This window comes from Abramis brama, assembly GCF_963993115.1.
Source record: "Abramis brama genome assembly, chromosome: 20".
In the NCBI taxonomy this organism is placed as follows: Eukaryota; Metazoa; Chordata; class Actinopteri; order Cypriniformes; family Leuciscidae; genus Abramis; species Abramis brama.
In genome coordinates, this window is record NC_139982.1 from 3,353,267 (window position 1) to 3,375,856 (window position 22,590).

The window sequence follows — 22,590 nt, forward strand, 5'->3', positions numbered from 1 at the left end:
GCTTATATTTACCTTTTAAAATTTGTTTACATCTACCTTGTAAATATATTTTTTTATTAAAAAGGTTACAATTACAATAACAATTAAAGTGTAATCTTTCTTTGTAAAAACTAAAGTATACATTTTATCATACATATTTCAAAGTTAAGGATTCATTACTTCGAATATAGCCTACATTGACAAAACATACTATATTTAACATATTAGCAAAAATTGGCAAACAAAAGCTTATTTGAGGTGGCAGATATTTTACAGTAAAAATGTGTAATCTATCCAAAACTAGTCAACGAAATGTTGTCTTTCATATGTCTGTAACATAGGTCTTTCGTTTTTATTATAAGGAATATAAATGTTAATTTGCAGTTTAAAGTAACACTAAGTAACTTTTCAACCTTCATAATATATTTCCAAAATCCTTGTGATGGTACATCGACTTAAAATAGGTTGAATGACACGTCTGCCATAGCCTGACAGGGTTTGTATAGTTTTTAATCGTACTTTTAAACTTCGGGGTTCGGGTAGTAACACCCGCACACAAAAAGAACTACAAAATTCGACTGCTTTACGGCATAGGCTACCTCACTTCCCCCAACACGTCCTCACATGCTGTTGGACTTGTAAGTATATTGCTTATATTGTATATCACTCGGACAAGCACCTGGCGTTCTTGTTGATGGATTAGTAGACATCTTCGGAGGCTAGCTGTGCTTGTTCGATGTCCGACGATTTGTAGCGCGTTGTGTTTATTCCCCAATCGAACTCGTGTAACTGTCTGTCACACGTTCTACCGTCCACAGCATTACTTGATAGACAAAAATAGGACAAGAATGAGCGTCAAACAGAAACAACCCGCTTACGGGGTGTTCGAGGCGCACATACAATACAGACTGCCGAAAGTTAAACAGGGCGCGCGCAGCTCTTAAAGGGGCCACACCTTATTTCCACTCGTTACAGCTTCTATCCGACTGAACGGGGACCGGTATACAGGGGGGAGGGAATCAGGCCGTGAGTGAAGAGACTGCTCTGCGTGAGTGGTATTTACGACAGTAACGTTAAATACAAGTAGTCCACAGCGACTCTAGGGGTCGTTGTTTGACCAAAACGGAAATCCTACATAGTGGGGCTTTAATACGTTGCTTATACAAATACATTTTATTTAAACATATTTCAGTCGATTTTTACTCAGTATAGCAAAATAGTTTGCTAAAAGCGAAACATTCATTCACACACTTGAAAATTTGAAACACACATTCACAAATTTGAAACGCAATTCAAATTTAAACCGTCTTTTTGCGAGTTGTGGTAAACAGCGCATCTCTGCCGTTCATTCATTCACACACAGAAACGCGATTTACTTGAGAATAAAAAAAACTTACTACAGTATTCCATCCGTTGCTCCTCGAAATACCCGCACTTCTGAGTTACATTTTCCATTATTATTATTCCTCACAGCGCCGCGAGACGGTGTAAACAAGTACCATGATCTGATTAAACTTGTGTTTTCTCGAGCTGATATGGGGGCGTTCACAGGTTTGCATGGATTGCCTCAGTCATTTGCGTTTGAATAGCGCGCGCTCTCCGTGGGAGGAGTCACATTAAAAATAATTAGATGAGATGAGAACGACTGACATCTCGCTCTTTTCTTACAGATTACATGAACTGAGAATATTTGTTTTTTATATAAATTTCTTCATTTAAAAGAAGAGAATTCAATCTTCATGCCTGTGTGTCTGTATGTCTGTTTGACTGAGTATTCGCTGAGTTATTGTTCATTTTCGGACGCGTTTCAGAATGGACTACACTGACAGAGAGAAAGCAGAACTCACATCATGTTTATTTTTCTTTATTTGGCAAAAAGCACAACACTCTGTTTTTATTGTGAGTATACACAAAAATAATACACATTTAACAGAATCGATTGATGTATGAAACGTGTTTGTAATATCAAAGTCAACAGAGCAAAATTAATCTCTTTTGAACTGATAAAAAAAAAAGCGAGCTGGTATCGCCGGCGATACCGCAGACCCCAGGGGGTTAACCCTAATAGAAATATGGGAGAGGCTATTTGCTAAAAAATAAAAAAAATAAAAAATTGCTACCAAGCATTGTTTAAAGCTCCAATATGTAAACATTTTTGACCACAAGAGGGCACAGTTTTCAACAATAACAAAGGCGAAGCTTGATGATGCTATGAAGGAGGTGACGATGGGAGATGTCGTTTTTAATGCGTTTTCACCATCTAGCGATGTATCTAAATGGAATTAATGAATCATGATCACGGATGAGGTAATTTATTCGTTTTTGTATTACCTGTATGTCTGATCGTATTATTTTATGTCATCATAATTAATGAACTGCAAGGAACGTGAAATGTTATGCTATATTATCCCGTTACAACTTACAGCTATTTGTCATTAATTCATATCTATTAAAATCATTTTTACTGTAACTATTACGTTACTTGTACAATAAAAAAAAAATTGTATTTGCTTACCTGTCTATCAATACACTCGCGAGAGCAGAGTCTCTGTCAAATCCAAGATTGTCGCGCAGCTCTCTCCATCTCGAAACCGCCTGGCCGATATTTATCCGGGTTTTATTCCTCCGTTTGTCACACAGTCTGCGTGTATCCGAATATGGACACTTTCGTTTTGTTAGCACTTCAATACTCGCCAAAGAGTAATCGTGATCCATAACAGCTATAACCATACAGTCTATGGCAATAACGCTATAACCACCACTTCCGCATTTGACCATGTTATGTTCCGGTGTGGTGGAATATCACATGGTCCACACCGGAAAAAAAGGATAGTGCGGACATTGCGTCACTGAGAGGCGACATTTCTTTTCCGGGACGGACAGTTATTTAAAATCGGAATTTCTCTGAAATAAAAAATCTTTGGAGACTTTTGAGATATTGTAAGTACACAACTGGAGGAAATATATCACACTGTGCAAGTTATTTTCGGAAATTTTATTACAAAATTGTTACATATTGGAGCTTTAATACTGAAACACATTTTCAAAACTCTTCATACAGTCTGCATTACCAACATGAATCTTGGCCAAAGAGTTGGCCTGTCGGGTGGGATCTCTGCTGAGATGACCTCATCTAACCTCCGCCCAGTAAGACTGTGATGGGCAACCCGTACCCATCACTCTCACGCCTTGGTGGACTCAGGAGCAGAAAGTAATTTTATGGACCAACACTTTGCTCACAAATTCCACGTTCCCATCATGCCAATTAAGGACCAGATTTCTGTCAACGCACTCAATGGACAAAGACTTCCCAACATTTCTTTCACTACTGGTCCCATCACACTCATCACCTCTGGCAATCACACTGAAATAACTACATTTTTCTCATGGACTCCCCCTTGCACCCATAGTTCTGGGTCATCCCTGGTTAACCAAGCACAACCCCAAAGTGGACTGGGGACAGAACTCCATTTTAGCATGAAGTGATCATTGTCATGAGTCTTGTCTTGTGTCTGCCTGTTCGTCTGTGTCTGGTTCTGTGTTTCAGGAGGAGGCAGTGGATTTGTCTAACGTGCCCATTGAGTACCTCGACCTAAAGGAAGTGTTTAGTAAGTCCTGTGCTGCTTCTCTTCCTCCGCATCGACCCTATGACTGTGCCATAGATTTACTGCCAGGTAAGTCTCCGCCTAAGAGCAAATTAAACTCGCTTTCTGTTCCTGAAAGGGAGGCCATGGAGAAATATATTTCTGATTCTCTAGCGGCTAGCTTCATCCACCCTTCCTCTTCTCCAGCGGGGGCGGGGTTCTTTTTTGTTGGGAAGAAGGATGGTTCTCTGCGACCGTGTATTGATTACCGAGGGTTGAACAACATTACGGTAAATAATACTTACCCTTTGCCATTGATATCTTCAGCTCTCTTCGAGCGGTTGAAGGGAGCATCGGTCTTCACAAAGTTGGACTTACGTATAGAGTGACCACCTGGCTATTGCTCTGTTGCAGGTCAGCAGACCTGATTTTGCGGGACAATGCGGGACACCAGGGAGAGAACTTACTATTATTATACTAGGTGAATAAATATTGATTTTATATTAGATGTCTTTTTGCAGTGATGTTAACATGTTTTAAATTGCTAATAGGCTTTATAAAAATGTTAATGACGGCACTGTGAACGTCACTAATAATATAAAACTCATTTTATGCATTTTATGCATCTCAACATGATGTGTTGAGAGATATGGTCGATCAGTTCATATATGTCTACCTGGATGACATATTGATTTTTTCATCTTCTCTCCAGGAACACTTCAGAGGCTGCTAGAGAATGGGCTTTTTGTCAAGGCGGAGAAATGCGAGTTTTATGCACAGTCTATTCCTTTCTTAGGGTACATCATCTCGTCAATTCGCCAATTTCTATCGGCGTTTCATTCGCAATTTCAGTCAGCTAGCCGCGCCTCTGACTGCCTTGACCTCACCCAAGATGATGTTCAGTTGGTCCGATACAGCTGAAGCTGTATTTGCAAAACTGAAAGACCACTTTGTTTCGGCTGCCATCCTGATAGCCCCTGATCCATCACGTCAGTTTGTGGTGGAGGTCGACGCGTCAGAGGTGGGGGTAGGTGCAGTCGTCTGTGGAACACTCTTCCACAGACGACAAGATGCACCCTTGCACGTTTTTTTCTCATCGTTTATCGCCGGCCGAACGTAATTATGACATTGGTAACAGAGAGTAGTTGGCAGTCAAGTTAGCGTAGGAGGAATGGCGTCATTGGTTAGAAGGGTCGGGGTACCTTTTATCGTTTGGACCGATCACAAGAACCAAGAATATAGCCAATCTGCTAAAAGACTCAACTCCAGGCAGGCTCGGTGGGCACTTTTTTTCGGTTTTTTTGACTTTACTCTCTCGTACCGCCCAGGCTCCAAGAACATCAAGCCCGATTCTTTATCACACATTTTTGATCAATCCGAACACCCGTCCACTCCCGAGTGCATTTTACCGGAGACCCTATTTGTTTCCACACTCACATGGGAGATCGAGTCGAAGGTCAAGGCGGCCTTAGAAGGGGTAACGCCTCCGCCCGGTTGCCCACCGAATCGTTTGTTTGTGCCGGAGGGATTGTGGTCCAATGTTATTCAGTGGGGGCATTGTTCCAATGTGGCGTGTCATCCAGGAGTCAATGCTTCACGGTTGGGATGGTGTTCTTGGGGTTGTACTCATCCTTCTTCTTCCTCCAAACATGGCGAGTGGAGTTTAGACCAAAAAGCTCTATTTTTGTCTCATCAGACCACATGACCTTCTCCTATTCCTCCTCTGGATCATCCAGATGGTCATTGGCAAACTTCAGACGAGCCTGGACATGCGCTGGCTTGAGCAGGGGGACCTTGCGTGCGCTGCAGGATTTTAATCCATGACGGCGTAGTGTGTTACTAATGGTTTTCTTTGAGACTGTGGTCCCAGCTCTCTTCAGGTCATTGACCAGGTCATGCCGTGTAGTTCTGGGCTGATCCCTCACCTTCCTCATGATCTTTGATGCCCCACAAGGTGAGATTTTTTTGCATGGTGCCCCAGACCGAGGGAGATTGACCATCATCTTGATCTTCTTCCATTTTCTAATTATTGAGCCAACAGTTGTTGCCTTCTCACCAAGCTGCTTGCCTATTGTCCTGTAGCCCATCCCAGCCTTGTGCAGGTCTACAATTTTATCCCTGATGTCCTTACACAGCTCTCTGGTCTTGGCCATTGTGGAGAGGTTGGAGTCTGTTTGATTGAGTATGTGGACCTGTGTATTTTATACAGGTAACGAGTTCAAACAGGTGCAGTTAATACAGGTAATTAATGCGGAGAACAGGAGGGCTTCTTAAAGAAAAACTAACAGGTCTGTGAGAGCCGGAATTCTTTCGGGTTGGTAGGTGATCAAATACTTATGTCATGCAATAAAATGCAAATTAATTATTTAAAAATCATACAATGTTATTTTCTGGATTTTTGTTTTAGATTCCGTCTCTCACAGTTGAAGTGTACCTATGCTAAAAATTACAGACTTCTACATGCTTTGTAAGTGGGAAAACCTGCAAATTAGGCAGTGTATCAAATACTTGTTCTCCCCACTGTATGTAAAATGTTGAGAGAGAGAGAGAGAGATCCCCAAAAAGGGACTCAGAGCACCAAAGAGAGCTAGAGCCACAGTTACAGTCTTCTTTTATCCTTTCCTGACCATGTGACTAAAACCCAAATGTGAGACATTCAAGCTGACCAATAAGATAATTACAATTTCCCCCACCATACTAAAGCTGTGACAATTCATCGACCCCCAAAGTACACACATCTTGGCCTACAGGCCTTGATCACTATCTGTGCCTTTAGGAACTCTAAATGGTCCTTGTGGTAGAAAGAGAGGGTGGAAAACAGTAAAGCAAATGTCTAGGTTCATTTTAAATATCTTGGATTATTTTCAATCCTACAGTGGCCTAGCTGCCTCTTCTGTGAGTGTTTTGTCTCTGTGTGGCATTAGCGGCCTTGTGGCCCAGCAGGCCTTGTCTCTGTGTGGGTCTTCGAGGCCTTGTGGCATATCATTGCAGACCTGCCAACCTGAATGCATTTTGCGTAGCGGATACGCATTTTGACTTCAAAGTACGCTGGTACGATTTGTTAGTCTAAACTACGCAAAAACCTGGTGACGCCTCTGCACGCGCAGTCCTCAAATCAAGCAACAGCAAAAGAAGAAGAGTTCGACCAATCATAGCGCTGGATTCATTCCCCAAATAGCAAGCGGGATGATTGACAGATGCGTAAGGCGTATCTTTAAAAAGAGACTGAAAATCGACACCAATAAAGATTCCCGCTCGATCCGCCTTCCACTCCCGCGGCCCGCCGTCTGATGTCATAAGCGAGGACAGTACAGCAGTCACTGTAGCCTACATCTGACTCCTGAAGGTAAACGGGCTGGGCTGGGCTCGATATGGAAAGTTTAAATATTGTACTGAGTTAACGTAATCCTATGGATTCGATGATCACACGGATTGCATGGATTATCTTAAAATACTCCGTTCTTCATGGTCACTCAGAAAAGAGGAAGACATCATTCAGCCATGCAAATAATAAAATGCTCAAGAAATGCTGAACAATAAATCTTAATAAACTTGAAATCGCTATGGCTTAGTGATTATGAAAGTGATGTGATATTACAGATAAGCGCGAGTCTGGAGAAACAGGCGTTTATTAATTAATTCTCAGTGCTAAGAAACCTTTATGTGTTACGTTATTATGTTAATAATAACTAAAGTACCTAATTATGTTACATATTTATTATGTATGAAAACTAGCGCGTTAGTTATGGATTAAAAAGTAGGCTACCGTTGTATCAGTGCTGCGCGAGCTCTCTCACAAACACGGATGCGCGCACAAAGAGAGAGAATAGCCTAATTGTAAAATTAAATTTGACGGGCTAAGTTTAAATTTTGTTCTTGCTTGTTTTTGTTTTTTGTTTTTTTTTCTGTCAAAATGCCAGAAAGCATTTTGTATTATCCATCCTTGTTTTTAAAATTCGTTAAATGACGAACGTTTTACTGTTAACAGCCCTTATATGTCGGATTCGTCTAACGTTACCGGTATACTTGATATTCTTTTTAGAATAAGTGATTCGTTATGCTATTATTGGACTCCTGTCTAATCATTGTCAAATGTTTTCTATAAATATGTTTGTATTGGTAACATTTATTCAGCTAATGCGTGCCCTGTTTAAAATGCGCAATGTTCAAAGGCAAAGGCAGCACGTCACAAATAGAAGCCCTTTTCCCTGTGGTATTTAGTATCATATTTGGATATTGGGATAGTAAATTAAGTAGCCTAACTTGTAAAAAAAAATTTTTTTTTTTTTTTTTTTTTTTAGTTTTATAGGGGTTTCTTAATTTTAGACTAGTTGACCAGCACACATTTTATGCAATGCAATATAATGCATGTGTGTCGTCGTCGTCCACCCCAATATATTACATCTATTGCAGGTAACACTTTAGAATACTGCTCCTTCATTAATGAATAACTACACAGGAACAAATGAGTAATGCACTAGTAACACTCTAGTAAATACTATTAACTAACAAGAAACGTCCCGGGTTACGTATGTAACCCTAGTTCCCCGAAGGGACGGACGCTGCGTAAAATCGCAGTGGGAACGCCTCCAGCGTAGTGCGTCTGAAGCATGAATGAAATCAGTCAATGGCGAGACGGAATGTAGTAGGCGGGTGACGTCACCGACCAGGAAACTATAAAGCACCCCTGAAAACACAAGCGAAACAGCTTACGATGTTACTGAAGCAAGCGATCCATGGGGATGCCGGGAGCATGGCAGGAGGCGCAGCGTCCGTCCCTTCGGCGAACTAGGGTTACATAAGTAACCCGGGACGTTCCCCTTCAGGGACTACCGCTGCGTGAAATCGCAGTGGGAACGCAATACCCACGTCCCCATGCGAGCAAGACCCCGTCGTGTGAAATCAAGGCGCACAGGCTGACGAAAGAACTTGCGCCCCAGGAGTGGAGCTAAAATCGAGACTATAGAACCTGACGAATGTGTGCGGTGAGGACCAGCCTGCCGCATCACAAACGTCCTGAAGAGAAGCTCCTGAAAGGAGAGCATTAGAAGCAGCCCTGCCGTGCAAAGGCAAAAGACCGTAACTTCGTTTTTGGTCGAAAATTTGTTATTTATATTTTTGGCACATTCAAGACCTTCTTTATCATGTGGATAAGTATCTTGAATCAATTCTGTTTTTTTTTTCGAGAAAATAATGATTTGTCTTAACAGTAACTTCCAAAAGCCCATGAGAAACCAAGGCAGAACACCGTAACATCAGTTACCGCTCTTTGGCTTTGTTTTGGAACGCTCAAATTGAGTTACGGTGCTCTGCCTTTGTTTAGCCGCGCGTCAATATGAAGTTACTGTGCCGGTGTTCAATCAAATAATGCTACCTACCAGATTGTACGGTTATCTGCCTTTGTTTTAATGTCCATTAAAATTAAAATTACGGTGTAGCCTGTGTACTTTGTACAGCTGCCATCAGTCGCTCTAACTTCTGATGTCCTCAGAGCGGTCAGAACATTTAGTATGGTCTGAACCCGCTCCATCGACAAACGTGCGATATCGATCGCGAAGGATTATGCAGAGTTGACAGAAAAACGTTACACATTGCCGTATCAGATGAATACAACCAAGAATTAAAGCTTGGCAAACTAGCTGGCAGAGTGCCAAAACTTCGCCTTCAGCCCCGCCCTAAACGCGGTCAAGTCAACGCTGGACTATTATGTCAATGGAGGTATTTTGTCATATCAAATGTATTAATAATGCCATCAGAATGCAACCAAAGCACAGGATAGCAATAAGTAGATGGCTATAAATAATTGTAAATCATAAAAAAAAAAAAAAGACATGATCACTATATTTTATACAGGTGTGTAGGCTGCTATAATGATTTTGTTAATGGTGATCAGCAACTAAATATTAATAATGTGGAAGTTACTGCCTTTTGCCTTGGCATGACTTCTCACTTTTTGCTGACAATACAAAGGCAGAGTACAGTAACTTTAAAATAGTGGTCAAAAGTCAAGTTTGAGCTCAAGATTTTTTTATGTATATAATTTCCATTACTAAAACATCTATTTGCCAGATTTCCAGTGTCCTACCTATAATTAATTTGGCAGGACAACTAAAAATCTTTAAAGTCATTTTTCTCAGTTCCACACTCTAGACTTAAGGTCTTTTGCCTTTGTAGGGCAGAGCCATACTCCGGGTGGAGTGAGCCCGTACAGCCAAAGGTGAAGGCTGACCGGCCGACTCGTAAGCAAGTGAGATGGCCTCGACCACCCACTTGCTCATCCTTTGCTAAGATGCCGGGCACCCCTTGTTGGGTGGCCCAAAACAAACGAACAGCTGTTCAGACTTCCTCCACAGGGCAGCTCTGTGGACATACGCATCTAGCGCCCGAGCCGGGCAGAGCAAATTAAGTTTCTCCTGGTCCGACGTCACAAACGGAGGAGGACAGAAAGCCTGCAGTATAACCGGTCTAACTACAGTAGTTGGAACCTTAGGAACATAACCTGGCCTAGGATAAAGGAAAGCCTTGGCCATGCCAGGTGAAAATTCCAGGCACGAGGGAGCAACCGAAAGTGCTTGAATGTCTCCAATTCTCTTTAGAGACGAGATAGCAAGCAGGAAAATCGTTTTTAGAGTAAGGAACTTCTCGGAAACCTCATCGAGGGGCTCGAAAGGGGCTAGGGAGAGACCCTCTAGGACGATGGCCAGGTCCCAGGATGGCACCCTCGTGCGTACTGCTGGCCTCAGCCTCAAAGTGCCACGAAGGAAGCGAGATATAAGTGGGTGTCTCCCAAGAGAAACTCCACTCAAAGGGGCGTGGTAAGCAGCCAGGGCCGCCACGTACACCTTCAGTGTGGAGTGGGATAACCCCGTGGAGAGACGGGCCTGCAGGAACTCCAGCACTGTACCAACCGGGCAGTTAACTGGGTCCTGTTGGCGCTCTCCACACCAAGAGGTGAAAAGTTTCCACCTCGCGGCATATAACCTCCTCGTAGCGGGAGCTCTGGATTGGAGAATGGTCTCAACGACCTCAGTCGAGAGACCGAATTCTATGAGCTGAGCCCCCTCAGAGGCCAAGCCCATAGTCTCCATAGCTCTGGGCGGGGGTGAAGGATCGACCCACACGCCTGAGAGAGTAGGTCCCTCCTGATCGGAATCTCTAGGGGAGAGCCGTCGAGGAGGGACACAAGGTCCGAGAACCATACTCGGGCCGGCCAGAACGGGGCTATCAGGAGTAGGCTGACTCCGTCCCGGCGAACCCTTTCCAGAACTCCTGGGAGCAGAGCGATCGGGGGAAAAGCATAGCGTCCAACCCCAGCGGGGCTGGATGGCTGAGAGAGAACCACAGTGGACAATGCGATGTCTCTCTGGAAGCAAAAAGGTCTACCTTGGCAGGACCGAAATGTTCCCAAAGGAGCTCCACCACCTCGGGGTGAAGTCTCCATTCCCCGGGCCTCGGCCCCTGCCTCGACAGGATGTCTGCCCCTCGATTCAGATATCCCGGGAGATAAATCGCTCTCAAAGACAGAAGTTTCCCCTGGGACCATAGAAGGATCTGACTGGCTAGCTTGCATAATGGACGCGACCACAGACCCCCCTGATGGTTTATGTAAGAGACCACCGATGTGTTGTCTGAGCGGACAAGCACATGGTGGCCCCTCAGGTCTGGGAGGAAGTGTTTCAGAGCCTGAAACACCGCCAACATTTCTAAGCAGTTTATGTGCCACGAGAAATGATGGTCCTGCCACAGACCCTGAGCTGGGCGACCACTCATGATCGCCCCCCAGCCCGTGAGGGAAGCATCCGTCGTTAGCGTCACACGACGACAAGGAGCTCCCAGCAAGGGACCTTGGGACAAGAACCGAGGATCTTTCCACATGACCAGGGCGCGAAGACACCGTCGCGAACACATGATCGTGCGGAGCGGATTTCCCCTCGGGGAGAATCCCTTGGTTCTGAGCCACCACTGAAGCGGTCTCATGTGTAATAGGCCAAAAGGAATAACGTTGGACGCTGCTGCCATGAGACCCAACAGTCTCTGGAACTGTTTTGCAGTGAGTGACTGGCCTAGCTTGATCTGATTTACTGCAGCGAGAATCGAAGCAATACGAGCAGGGGAAAGTTGTGCCTGCATCGTCGTCGAATCCCACACCACCCGAGAAAAGTGGATCTCTATACTGGAGAAAGCACACTCTTCTTGGCGTTGAGCCTCAACCCCAATTTCTTGATGTGAGCGAGAACGACATCTCGTATATCTGCTGTATAGCCCCCCTTCGCTCTGAGCTTGAGATAAAGGCTCTATGGCCCCTTTGCTCAACAGTTTCGCAATTTCGGCACGAAGTAGATGTGCATTCTTCCTTTTCTACTGTGGTTTCGATTCGCGCCGCGCAACTGTAGCGAATAGCCTCTTTTTATAATGTTCAGCACCCATTCTGATACCCCGGGAAGCTTTGCCCATGCATTTGCATGGATAGCTAGGGGTTGAATGAGATCTGGGCTCTGGCCGCGACATGGTGGCAGCTGGAGCGCTCCGGTGTGCTGAAACACAAACATCGCGCTTGTAACGTTCGAGGCGGGGGGCGCGCTGATCACAGCGGGCAGCCTGCCCGCGCTTGACTCTCCTACGGCGGGTTGCCGAGGGAGAGCGAGCGGGGGGAACCCCGTGGGGTTTGTCATGTCCGTGAGTGAATGTGGGCACGGGACAGCGGGCACATTTACTGCACTGAAAAACACCGTCAGCATGAGCTGACAGTATGTGTGTTGGTTTCGTTTTTACAGAAAACGTGGGACATGCAGTGTGTAGTGTTTGTGGGCACTGGGTCGTGGGCACATACACTACGTTAAATGCACAATTGACATGAGTCAATTTTATGTGTGCGAGCCCTGTTGGCGGGCTGTGCTTGTGTGTAGGAATGAACACTGGGTTGTGGGCATTTTTACTACACTCATAACACCATCGGCCGTGGCCGGAATACCAGAAAATACACTCTTATGGGATTTATCTGGGTTTGTGTGCAGGCAAACGGGCTGTGAAACCGGCTTGTTTTCTGCTGAATACACTGGAACAGTCACATTTTCTGGAACTGAATGAGCGAGAAGTTTTGGTGGAAGTCCGGCCGCAGCGGGACTTGAACACCGTCGTTTCCCTAGACTGGCTAGGAAGAGCTTGAGTTGCCATAGAAACAGTGTCTGGGTGCAGGCGAGCGGGTTGTACAACGCGCTCGTTAGCTGCAAAATACATCTGCAGTCGCCTTTTAAGGGAACTGACAGAACGAAAGCATAGACGGCATAATTTTATCTGCCAGCAGACACGGGATTCGAACACGGGTCTCTGGCGCGAGAGCCTAAAATTCCGCCACTGAGCCACAGGGGGGAATACATAAGCTTTCAGTTAGTGCGAGCATATAAGAGAGCGTCAACGTGTCTTGTGACGGGTCTCGGGACTAAAACCCTCTTTTCCCTTTCGCCGGTGAGTGACGCGTGAATGGGCAGTGGTAGCTTTCTTGTAACGTAAAGAAAAAACTAACCCTGTGACCGTCCACTCCTGACATCCCCTGTGAACGGCGCAGTTTGCGCGGCTCAAACAGAGGGAGAGAAGGTATCTTCCCCCACAGACGTGGGTTCTTGGTCGATATCCACGACGGAAGCGGCGGCAGACGGCGGCCACTGTCCATCAGGAAGAGACTCTAGCGAAGCAGGTGAAGCAGGCGGGCGAGCCGGCGAGCTTTGCAGGTTGGGGGAGGTTCCGGGACCTGTTGAGCACGGCGCTTTTTACGGTGCGGTACCGCGGCGGGCGGAGGTGCAGTCTCGGAGAAGGATACCAGGCGAGTCCTCAGAGTCACCATTGGCATTAGCTCGCTGAGGGCAGCCGCCGTCAGCGAGCGCGAGAGCTGCGTGATCCCTACCAGGAAAAGGGGCATCTTGAAAAAGACGCTTGGCTCTTTTAGTACAATGAGAGTGTGTGTCGCGGCGGCGAACACACACTCACACACACAAAACACGGTAGCAGAGAAAGGATATAACGCCGGATAGCACAGCAGGGAACGGCGACTGAAGGCGGCGCGGCCAGCGACTCCAGATGCAAAGGCTCGTCCTGCTGATAGGCTTCTTTGACGGCGCGGCTTCAGGATCCAGCGATGCGTGAGCGATGCGTGAGCTTCGCTGAAGAGATGAAAAATCAGTGAAGCTAGCCTCTCGAGCTGTATTTATAGCCCTAGGCCACGCCTGTCTCGGCGGGACGTGACGCATTGGAGCTGACGTCACGCTAGGGCCTCATCGATAGGCTGCTGCAGTTGCCGCAGAGCAGCCGATAGGCGCGCGAGCTGTCTCGCCTATGTCTGCATGCTGCCGCAACGCGTTTTACATTATTTCAAAATTAAGGATAATTTTTTGGCTTCAGTATCTCGCGGAAAAGAGATTTTCCCCTAGCGTAAGATTTACGCAGTACGAGAGAACCTCTCGTAAGAGAACCACAATGATATACTCATGCAGGGTTTCTAAATAAGTGCTTATATTTTTGGCTCAAGGGACTTAACTTCAGTAGGTAAGTAGCACAAATTCATAAATATGAAATAACTTATAACTGATTTTGAATTTATAGTCAGTGCAGGTTTTTAAGCCTGTCAAAAGCCCGTCTACCCCTGTACTCCAGTATATTCCAGACACACTTGCTCTCTGCAGGGGTTTTCACAGAGAGGCAGCACGGTGGGTCTTCAACCAGGTCCTTGTATACTTTCTAGGATCAAACTTTGAAGTAGGGGGTCCGTTGATGTTAATCATCATTAAGTTTGATATGTTTGAGACCAGTAGGACAGCCCTTTTGTCTGTGCTTATATTGTTCATAAGGCTAAAGTTCCTCTCACACTCTGCTATGCTGACAGAGAATGTTTTCATACAGTTAATGAGCGGTGTCAGGTCATTGGGCTCACTGTTGGGCTCTTCCAGTAGGTCCCGCATCCCATTCAGTGCTTGGTCTGTACACAAGTTAAATTGCTTGCACAGTCGCTTAACTTGTTCTTCACCATGGCAGATGCTGGGGTTTGATGGCCATTTACTCTGATCAAGGATGCTGAGGTCCTTGATGGTCTCATCTTCGAAAGACAAGCGTTGCTCAAGATTGTTGCGACTGCATCATCATGATTGTAGCGTGGGAATGAGTAAAGTGATGAAACCGTCATTTATTCGTTAGAAGTATGTTTGCATAACCTCTTCAAACACTGATAACTGCCAATGAAAATATATTTGTTTAAATTTTTTTTAGATCAAGCATTGGAATAAGATTTTTATCGGTGGAGAACACCCAACAGAGAGACAAATCCACCAACTACAGTATGTTTTTTATTAGTGATTTTTACCCACTGTTTCGAAAACCTACACTGGGATTAATATATAGTATTAAGTATGATTCTCATCTAATTAAGACATTTACTGATAGAAAGTCTGAGTAACTTTTTGTCCTTATGTCTTTCTTCTGAAGTGGTGCACTGAAAGGGGATTCATGTCACCTTCATCAGTCCTTTCTTTAATTCACTGGAAAACATGAAGGGAAAGACCCTCAGACGTGTCATAACAGGATAAATGCGGCTGCAGGTACAATTATATGATGGCTTGATTTTGGTGTACCAATTGGCTTTTTTTGTGCTTCCCTTGCTATGATAGACATTTTTTCTGATGGGATTGCCATGCTTTAAGTGTATGTTCACATTTTAATCATATAACTCATGACATTACTGTCTCAAATGACATTACTCTGTTCATGTTGTGTGAATGTGTTATAATGGCAAACGTTTGTAAAATTTAAATCAAGTTTAAGATTGTTTAAAGGAATGGTAAAAAAAAAAAAAAAAAAAAAAAAAAAAAAATCCTGCTTTAAGGACTTTACAATAAATCATTTCTTCGTTCCCCCTCCAGATTCTCCAAGGATCCAGCTGATTACTGGCAGTTTGGTGGAGGATTATTCTTTAACTGCTACATTGCACTATCACTTCTGGTATGGATTCATTGACCTTTGGTGATATGTTTTGATTTGACTTAATTTAATAAAAATGTACTTAATTTTATTTAATAAGTACAATGTATAGTTAGGTTTCTGAATTAAAACAGTGTAATGTTTCTCCACAAATATTATCAGATATATACGGAGGCCCCAGGCGTCAGGAGAAAACTGTTGAAACAATATAAACCTGCATTGAAAGATAAAAGCTAAAGAACAACAGACCACAACCCTCTCAGCTCAACACCACCATTTGTTGATTCCTTCGTCTGTTTTAAAGATGAAATCATGACCTTATGATGATAGTAACCGTAACTGACACATGGAGTAATATTTAAAAAAAACTCAGTTCCACCTTGGGGCTCTGAAGATCTGCTTGTGAATAAATGGTTGATATTGTAAATTTACATCTAAACTTTAACGATAAAGTTAAAGTTTGAGATGTTTTTCATCTGTTTTAGAAAGTATTTGAGACTTTTTTGTTTGTTTTGTTTTCCAAAATAAAACTTGTTTTACAATCTTGAGCATGTGTTAACTAGGGGTGACCCCGAATAGTCGAAGATTCGATGCATCGATATGCGGAGCCTGATTCGACCACCGATCTCACAGTCGAATCTTCGCGGGTGAAACGAGCATCATACCATTTTGGCAATATGGGGGGTGCTCAATGTCTAATTGCACACAGAACTACTGGTTTTGTATGGTTATATTAAGTTATATACAGCCTTTAATTATGATAATGCTGTAAAAACAAATGTGAAAAGAAAGAAGCGTTCAAAAAATATTTTTATCGTGTTTGTGAATAAATCCAACCACCCCTGTGACAGATTTAAGTTTCACTTTCCCTGATCCGTGACAGACGAGGAGCATCGTGACGGCAGGGATTACTTAATGTCTGGATTAAGAAAATCTAAAGTGTGGATGCACTTTGAAATCGTAAAAGATGATCCAAAAAAAGTTAAATGCAAGTTGTGCCAACAGCTCATGTCCTACCACTCATCAACAACAAACATGGCTTTCCACTTAAAACGGGTAAGTTTCTTACTAATAAAGACGGTTCACTCTTTCATATATAATGGCGCTTTTCATTTACGAATAGCAATATCATATGTTGGGACTTAAAATATGTTCGTCTTTTTTCTAGATCCACCCACAGTATCAGACTGACGACGGCAGTTCATCTAGTAGTAGTACCGGAGCTGTGCCAAAACTAACTCAAAGAAAGCTAGATTTGACGCCGCCATTGTCCGAGAAAAGGAAAAGAGAAATCACGGACAAAATTGCTGAGTTCAAAATTGCTGAGACATGAGGCCAGTTAATGTTGTGGACAGTGAAGGTTTTAAAGAATTAATGCGCACACTTGAGCCAGGATACACAGTTCCCAAAAGAGAGACGGTTATGCATGCGGTGGATGCGAAATACGCGTCCATACGCGCGGAGGTTTACATATTAATAAACAATTGCAAAGCAGTCAGCCTCACCACAGATATTTGGACCTCGCTACAAATGGAGGCATATCTTACAGTTACAGACCACTTTATTACTGAAGCCTGGCGACTGGAAAATTTTGTGTTAGCAACAAAAAAAATGGAGGAAAGCCATACAGCAGAACATATTTCACAAACACTGAAAGAAGTAATTTCTGATTGGGACATTCCAGGTACTAAGATCGTTTCTGTTGTCCATGACAATGCAACGAATATGGTTGCATGCACCAATCAACTGGCCCAAGACCCATCGTGGGGAACTGTACAGGGAGTCCGTTGTGCGGGGCATACACTGCAATTGTGCATTAACAGCGCATTAAAGAAAGACCCCGTGTGTCGCACTGTTGCTGCTGCAAGGCGCCTTGTTTCACACTTCAAAAAAAGCGCAAAGGCCACCACAGCACTTGCAGAAAAACAAAGAGAACTGAATGTTGCAGAGCATAAACTTGTACAAGATGTTGCCACTCGATGGAATTCTGTCTATCTTATGCTCGATCGCCTGTTAGAACAAAGGGGTGCAGTTTCAGCTGTGCTGACGGATTCAAGTGTCAGCAAACGGTCCGACCGTGATCTAGAGCTCACAACATCCCAGTGGAGAATGGCAGAGGACATAGTCAATGTTCTCAAGCCAATGATCAAACTGACAGAGCTTTTGTCACAAGATATGAACACATCTCTGTCTGCCACTGTTCCGATGCTTATGAACATTAAGAAACGACACTTGGTGGTACATGAAGACGACAGCGCTGTTACCAAGACCCTCAAGATTACCCTGACCGAGGAGATTGACAGACAATGGGAGCTTAGAGGCCGTCTTTTGGAGAGCAGTATTTATATCAAGGCTGCTATTCTTGACCCACATTTTAAGAAGCTTTCTTTTTTCACTGATGATGAGCAAAGGAATGAGGCGTATACTGTGGTGGAAAATCTGGCTGAGAGTTTAGCTGCCAGGCCTGTACAGGAGGTAGGTGATGACAGTGAATTGGTGGAGGAGCGTGATACTGCAGGCCCTTCAAGACAAGAAAAAGAGAAAGACCAAGTGATGTCGATGCTGTTGTCCAGTGATGAAGAGGAGCAACAGCCAGGGGACAGTGAGATGAAGGCTTATTTAAAGGACACTACAAAAAGCAGTACAGGACCACTGGAATGGTGGCAAAAGAACGAGGAGAGATACCCAAAGCTGTCCAGGGACGCAAAGAGATTCCACAGCATCCCATCTACTTCCACACCATCAGAAAGAATTTTCTCCAAGGCTGGATTTATTATCAGTAAAACCAGGAGCGCACTGCTGCCGGCCAACGTTGACAAGTTGGTTTTCCTCGCACACAATTTGAAAAGACTCAAACGCACACAAGCAGAGTGAACTGGATTTTTTTCTATCGGGTAGGGTACAAGTGTTTTCAGACATTTCAGCCGTTTCTAATTTTAATTGGCTGTGAACAACCAGTTTGCGTTTATTGTTGTTTCGGCAGTTAAAAAGAGAAAGTTCACAATTCTGGCGAAACTTTCGTTGTTTTAATAATTTATTTATTTTTATTTTATTTATTGATCACTCAGGGTTACCTAATTTAACTGTGGCTTGTGTTTTTTTTTCTTTTCTTTTTTTTTTTATATATGTTCCCCTGCACTTTGGCATTTTGCACACATTTATTATGCTCCCTGTGACTTGATTCTGACTTTATTTCGTTTTTATTTATTTTTTATTATTAGAAATGTATAATCTGTTCTAATTTAATTCTGTAAATTAATGTTTTTTTTTATTGTTTTTCGTTGTGTCGATGTTACGCTGCACTGAAAGCATGCTGGCACAAGCAATTTTGCCGATTTAATTTAATTTCGCAAAATGTGAAATGCAAATCCTAGGCAGGTTTTTTTTAGGTTTATTTATCAAAATGTTCTTTTATTTGTGTGATGTTCTGTATTTCGATCGCGGCTAAAGAAAACGTTTTATGAATGTTTATCCACCACCTTTTATTTAAACCTAAATAAGTTCGTCTGTCAGTTGGCAGGCAGTTTTGGTCGCTTTATTAAAAGTTGTTGCTGTCTGCAGTGTGTAAAATAAAATAAAAATTGTTTTACCCTCCTGCTGACTACCTAGTGTCGTGCCCCTCCCAACCCATTCACACACACATAGATGATTCGACTATCAGTCGACTATAGAAAGATTCGACAATTCTGATTCGACTATGAAAATTCATAGTCGGGGACACCCCTAGTGTTAACTCTTTATTAAATGTGTTTGTAATTAAGTCATTGCTGCCAGTCATTTGACAGTTAACAGTCTTTTAGTGTACAGAATGTACAGATAATCACAAATGCAGTCAGCATTGCCATGACTCATGTTTCAACTGCAAACTAGTTTGTAATTGAATGTACAATTGTATTCTTCCATGATGAGAGGTAAGAAAGTGAAACAATTAACGTCACAATGTCAACGTTGATTCAATTTAACCGAAGCATAATTCAACGTTGGTTCAACATCGACATACAACCTTTATTCACCCATATTGAAGAAGAGACGGTGAAACAACGTCACAATATCAACGTTGATTCGATTTGCAAAATCGAAACATAATATAACGTTGATTCAACCTTGGTCCCTAACGTTGATTCACCGGTGAATCAACGTTGAAATGCCGGCTGGGAGGCTTGGTGTATACTGTGGGAATGCGGGGCTCATCATCCGCAAAACCCACAGTATATGATGAGCCACTCAGTAACAGGGCATAGTTAAGATGTTGCACAATAATCCATAGAATATTGCTCTTGGGTATTACATAATTCAAATGGTCATTTAGACCAAACTGAAAAATACCTCTGAGAGCAGCATCATTAAAGTCCACCTGGCAGCACAGTTCACAGAGTTCCTCCACATACGTCTCCACGGGACGATTCCCCTGGCGTAGATGCAGGAGGGCCACTGCTGGGTTCATAGGAGAAGGTCAAGTATTCTTTAAGGATCCACTGCAGGCAAGCTTGTAGAACCCAAGTGCAGCTTAATTAATAAACTAAATACAATGACAGGTGTGGGCTTGACACGTGTGGGCTTGACACGGCACAAAGACCATAACCTCACCAACAGTGGTACATGGACAATACTTGTGGCTTGGATCGCTGATCGATTGCTCCTGTCTGCCTCGCTGCCTGCTTTGAGTTTGTTTGCTTCAGTGCTGTAAGCTCCGTCTTAGCCTCGTATTTATTTCTGTTTTGAACCATCATTTACTATCATTTCTAGTTGTTTATACTACTAAATACAGCTTACCCAACATCTCAGATTAACCTGAACTCGCTAGCTTCCGTTATTATTAGCACAACACGCTAGTAATTAGCAGAGATGGGGGACTCAAGTCACATGACTTGACTCGAGTCAGACTCAAGTCGCAAATTTAAGGACTTGAGACTTGCTTGACTAAATTAAGAAAATGACTTGACTTGACTTTGACTTGAGATCCAATGACTCGAGACTTGACTTGACTTGAACTGTGTGACTCGAGAATGACTTGGGTCCGTGTACCTTCGGATAATTTGTTTTTTCGTTTTTGTTTAAAAAGCGGAAAAACGAAGAAACCGTTAGTTTATTGCATATTCAAACCTTCTCGTGGACATAAAAAACGAGTTTCAGTTTCTTTTATTTATATTTTTTATTTTGTTTTCATCACACGTTGTTCTAATGCATCAAATGAAAATACAATAAAACCAAAACCGGTTTTTAATGCACAAAGCGCGTATTAGTTCACCGGAAGTTTACTGTATCCCTGGTTACTGGCGCTTGCGACCTATGCTTGCGACAAACAAGGTGGCGTTCATCAATCAAGATGGGGTCAGTCCTGGAAAATCACGCTGAAAACATAGTTAATATGATAAATAATGGAGCAACGTATTCTGATGTTTCCATTGGAATTGAAAGAGGCCATTCTGTGGCCAGCATAAAGAAGTTCCTTGGCGACCGCAACCTGTTAAAGAGAGGGCGTTTGTCGGATGATCATTTGGAGGTGGCAGTGGCTAGTGCTATTCGAGAGGTGAGTTTATTTTTTATAATCCTGCTGCTGCTGCTGCTACTACTACTAAGGGATGTGTACTGTCCGCCTGCAATTTGACATATCCGTTTAATATTATTTCGTACAGACTGGACCATCTTTTGGCCGAAAAATGATGACGGGTTACCTTGCCTCAAAGGGACTCCGCGTTTCAGAACGCTGCGTTGGATCAGCACTGAGGCTTGTCCATCAACCTTACCACCAAGCTCGTTTACAGGTGCCTATTTCACAGTGTTGTCTGTCTTTTCAGTTTAATTGTGTAATAATGTATGCAGTGTTTGATTAGTTTGTGTATAGTAAAATTGAGGTATGAGGAATTAATACAATACTAATCAAAGACTGCACAATTAAACTGAATAGACAACACATTGTGTATGTTACATTATTAACCTTAATGAACTAGTAAACTCATACATTTATTACCATTTAAATTCCCAGGGAGCACGAAACTTAAACCCAGTTCCTTACAATGCTGAGTATTTTGGTCACAAATTACATATTGACCAAAACGAGAAACTCGTAATGTTCGGAGTTACGCATGTGATCGCAGTTGATGGGTACAGCTACAGAGTCGTTGGGCATGCAACCATGCCTGTCAAGAACAACCTTACTATCTATGAGGAGGTGTACAGGTTAGTTGGAAAAACCTCTGTAATAAGAAATCATTAGTAAAATGAAATACTAGTTGAGTTCTGGTGTTAAATGTGTGTTGTTTGAGTCATTCAGCTCAACTAATAGATATGTGTTTTAATATCAACTGTATGCTTTTAGGATTTGAGCCATTTTTATGAACGCTTTCCTTATTGTATTTCAGACCAGCTGTTCTGACCAATGGAATCTGGGACCAAGTACGTGTAGACTGTGGGAAAGAATTTTATTTGTCTCTTTATGCAAGAGATCCTAGCTGCATACAGATATAACACAGTAAGGGAGCCTTACAAGCAGACACCTTCAACAAAGGTGAGTAGTAAAAAAAAAAAATCAATTGTTTGAAACCTGTGGTAGGCCCTCTATAAGTTAATGTTTTTGATTCATATATTCAGTACGCATAAAAGTGGTGGACTGCAAGATTGTAATTTTAAGTTTTAAATCAGAACCACAGGATTGAGCGAATGTGGCCGGAGATAAACAACCGGGTCAAGTACCCTATTAAGGAGGCTTTGATTCAGCTGACTGACCAGGAAATGATTGACATGGAGGACCCCACCACTGTGTGTCTGATCTCATATGCCAGATAGGCCGTATTGGTGTAGGAAGAGTAGTGGACTCGTGGAATGCCCACAGAATACCAGGTATTCTTATTAGCAACCAGTTTTATTTTTTTTGAGAAACAAACTAAAAACACTTAATTTTTTGCAGGGAGAGGTGTCCCAAATGCCTTGGAAGAAGGCGGTTGCTTCAAAAAGTTAAGTGAAGACCTGCTACCCAATTCCATAGTCGCTGCAAACATGTACTTACAAGAGATGGGATCCTCTCTGACCACACCAACAACATTTGGCATCTACCCTTTCTTAA

At 43.0% G+C, this 22,590-nt stretch overlaps 1 protein-coding gene and 2 long non-coding RNA genes across 3 annotated transcripts in view; 2 read left to right on the top strand and 1 right to left on the bottom strand.

The window, feature by feature from the left end:
* Positions 1–14,191: 14,191 nt before the first annotated feature.
* Positions 14,192–15,865, top strand: LOC311071447. The gene is made up of 3 exons (XR_014603844.1): positions 14,192–14,887; positions 15,036–15,148; positions 15,470–15,865. It is a non-coding gene; the product is annotated as an uncharacterized lncRNA (long non-coding RNA).
* LOC311071453 overlaps positions 14,669–22,590 on the bottom strand; it is a 184,819-nt gene continuing 176,897 nt past the window's right edge. The window contains exon 3 of the long non-coding RNA XR_014603851.1: positions 14,669–14,684. This is a non-coding gene — a long non-coding RNA (uncharacterized lncRNA). The remainder of the gene's footprint in view (positions 14,685–22,590) is intronic.
* LOC311071035 (E3 SUMO-protein ligase ZBED1-like) lies at positions 16,105–18,992 on the top strand. The gene is made up of 2 exons (XM_084095246.1): positions 16,105–16,583; positions 16,696–18,992. Exon 2 carries the CDS (start codon positions 16,857–16,859, stop codon positions 18,399–18,401), a length of 1,545 nt encoding a protein of 514 aa, XP_083951372.1. The 5' UTR covers positions 16,105–16,583; positions 16,696–16,856; the 3' UTR covers positions 18,402–18,992.

Excerpts from the sequence above, each read along its gene's own strand:
- LOC311071035 (XM_084095246.1), top strand. The coding sequence starts at position 16,857 with ATGAGGCCAGTTAATGTTGTGGACAGTGAAGGTTTTAAAGAATTAATG.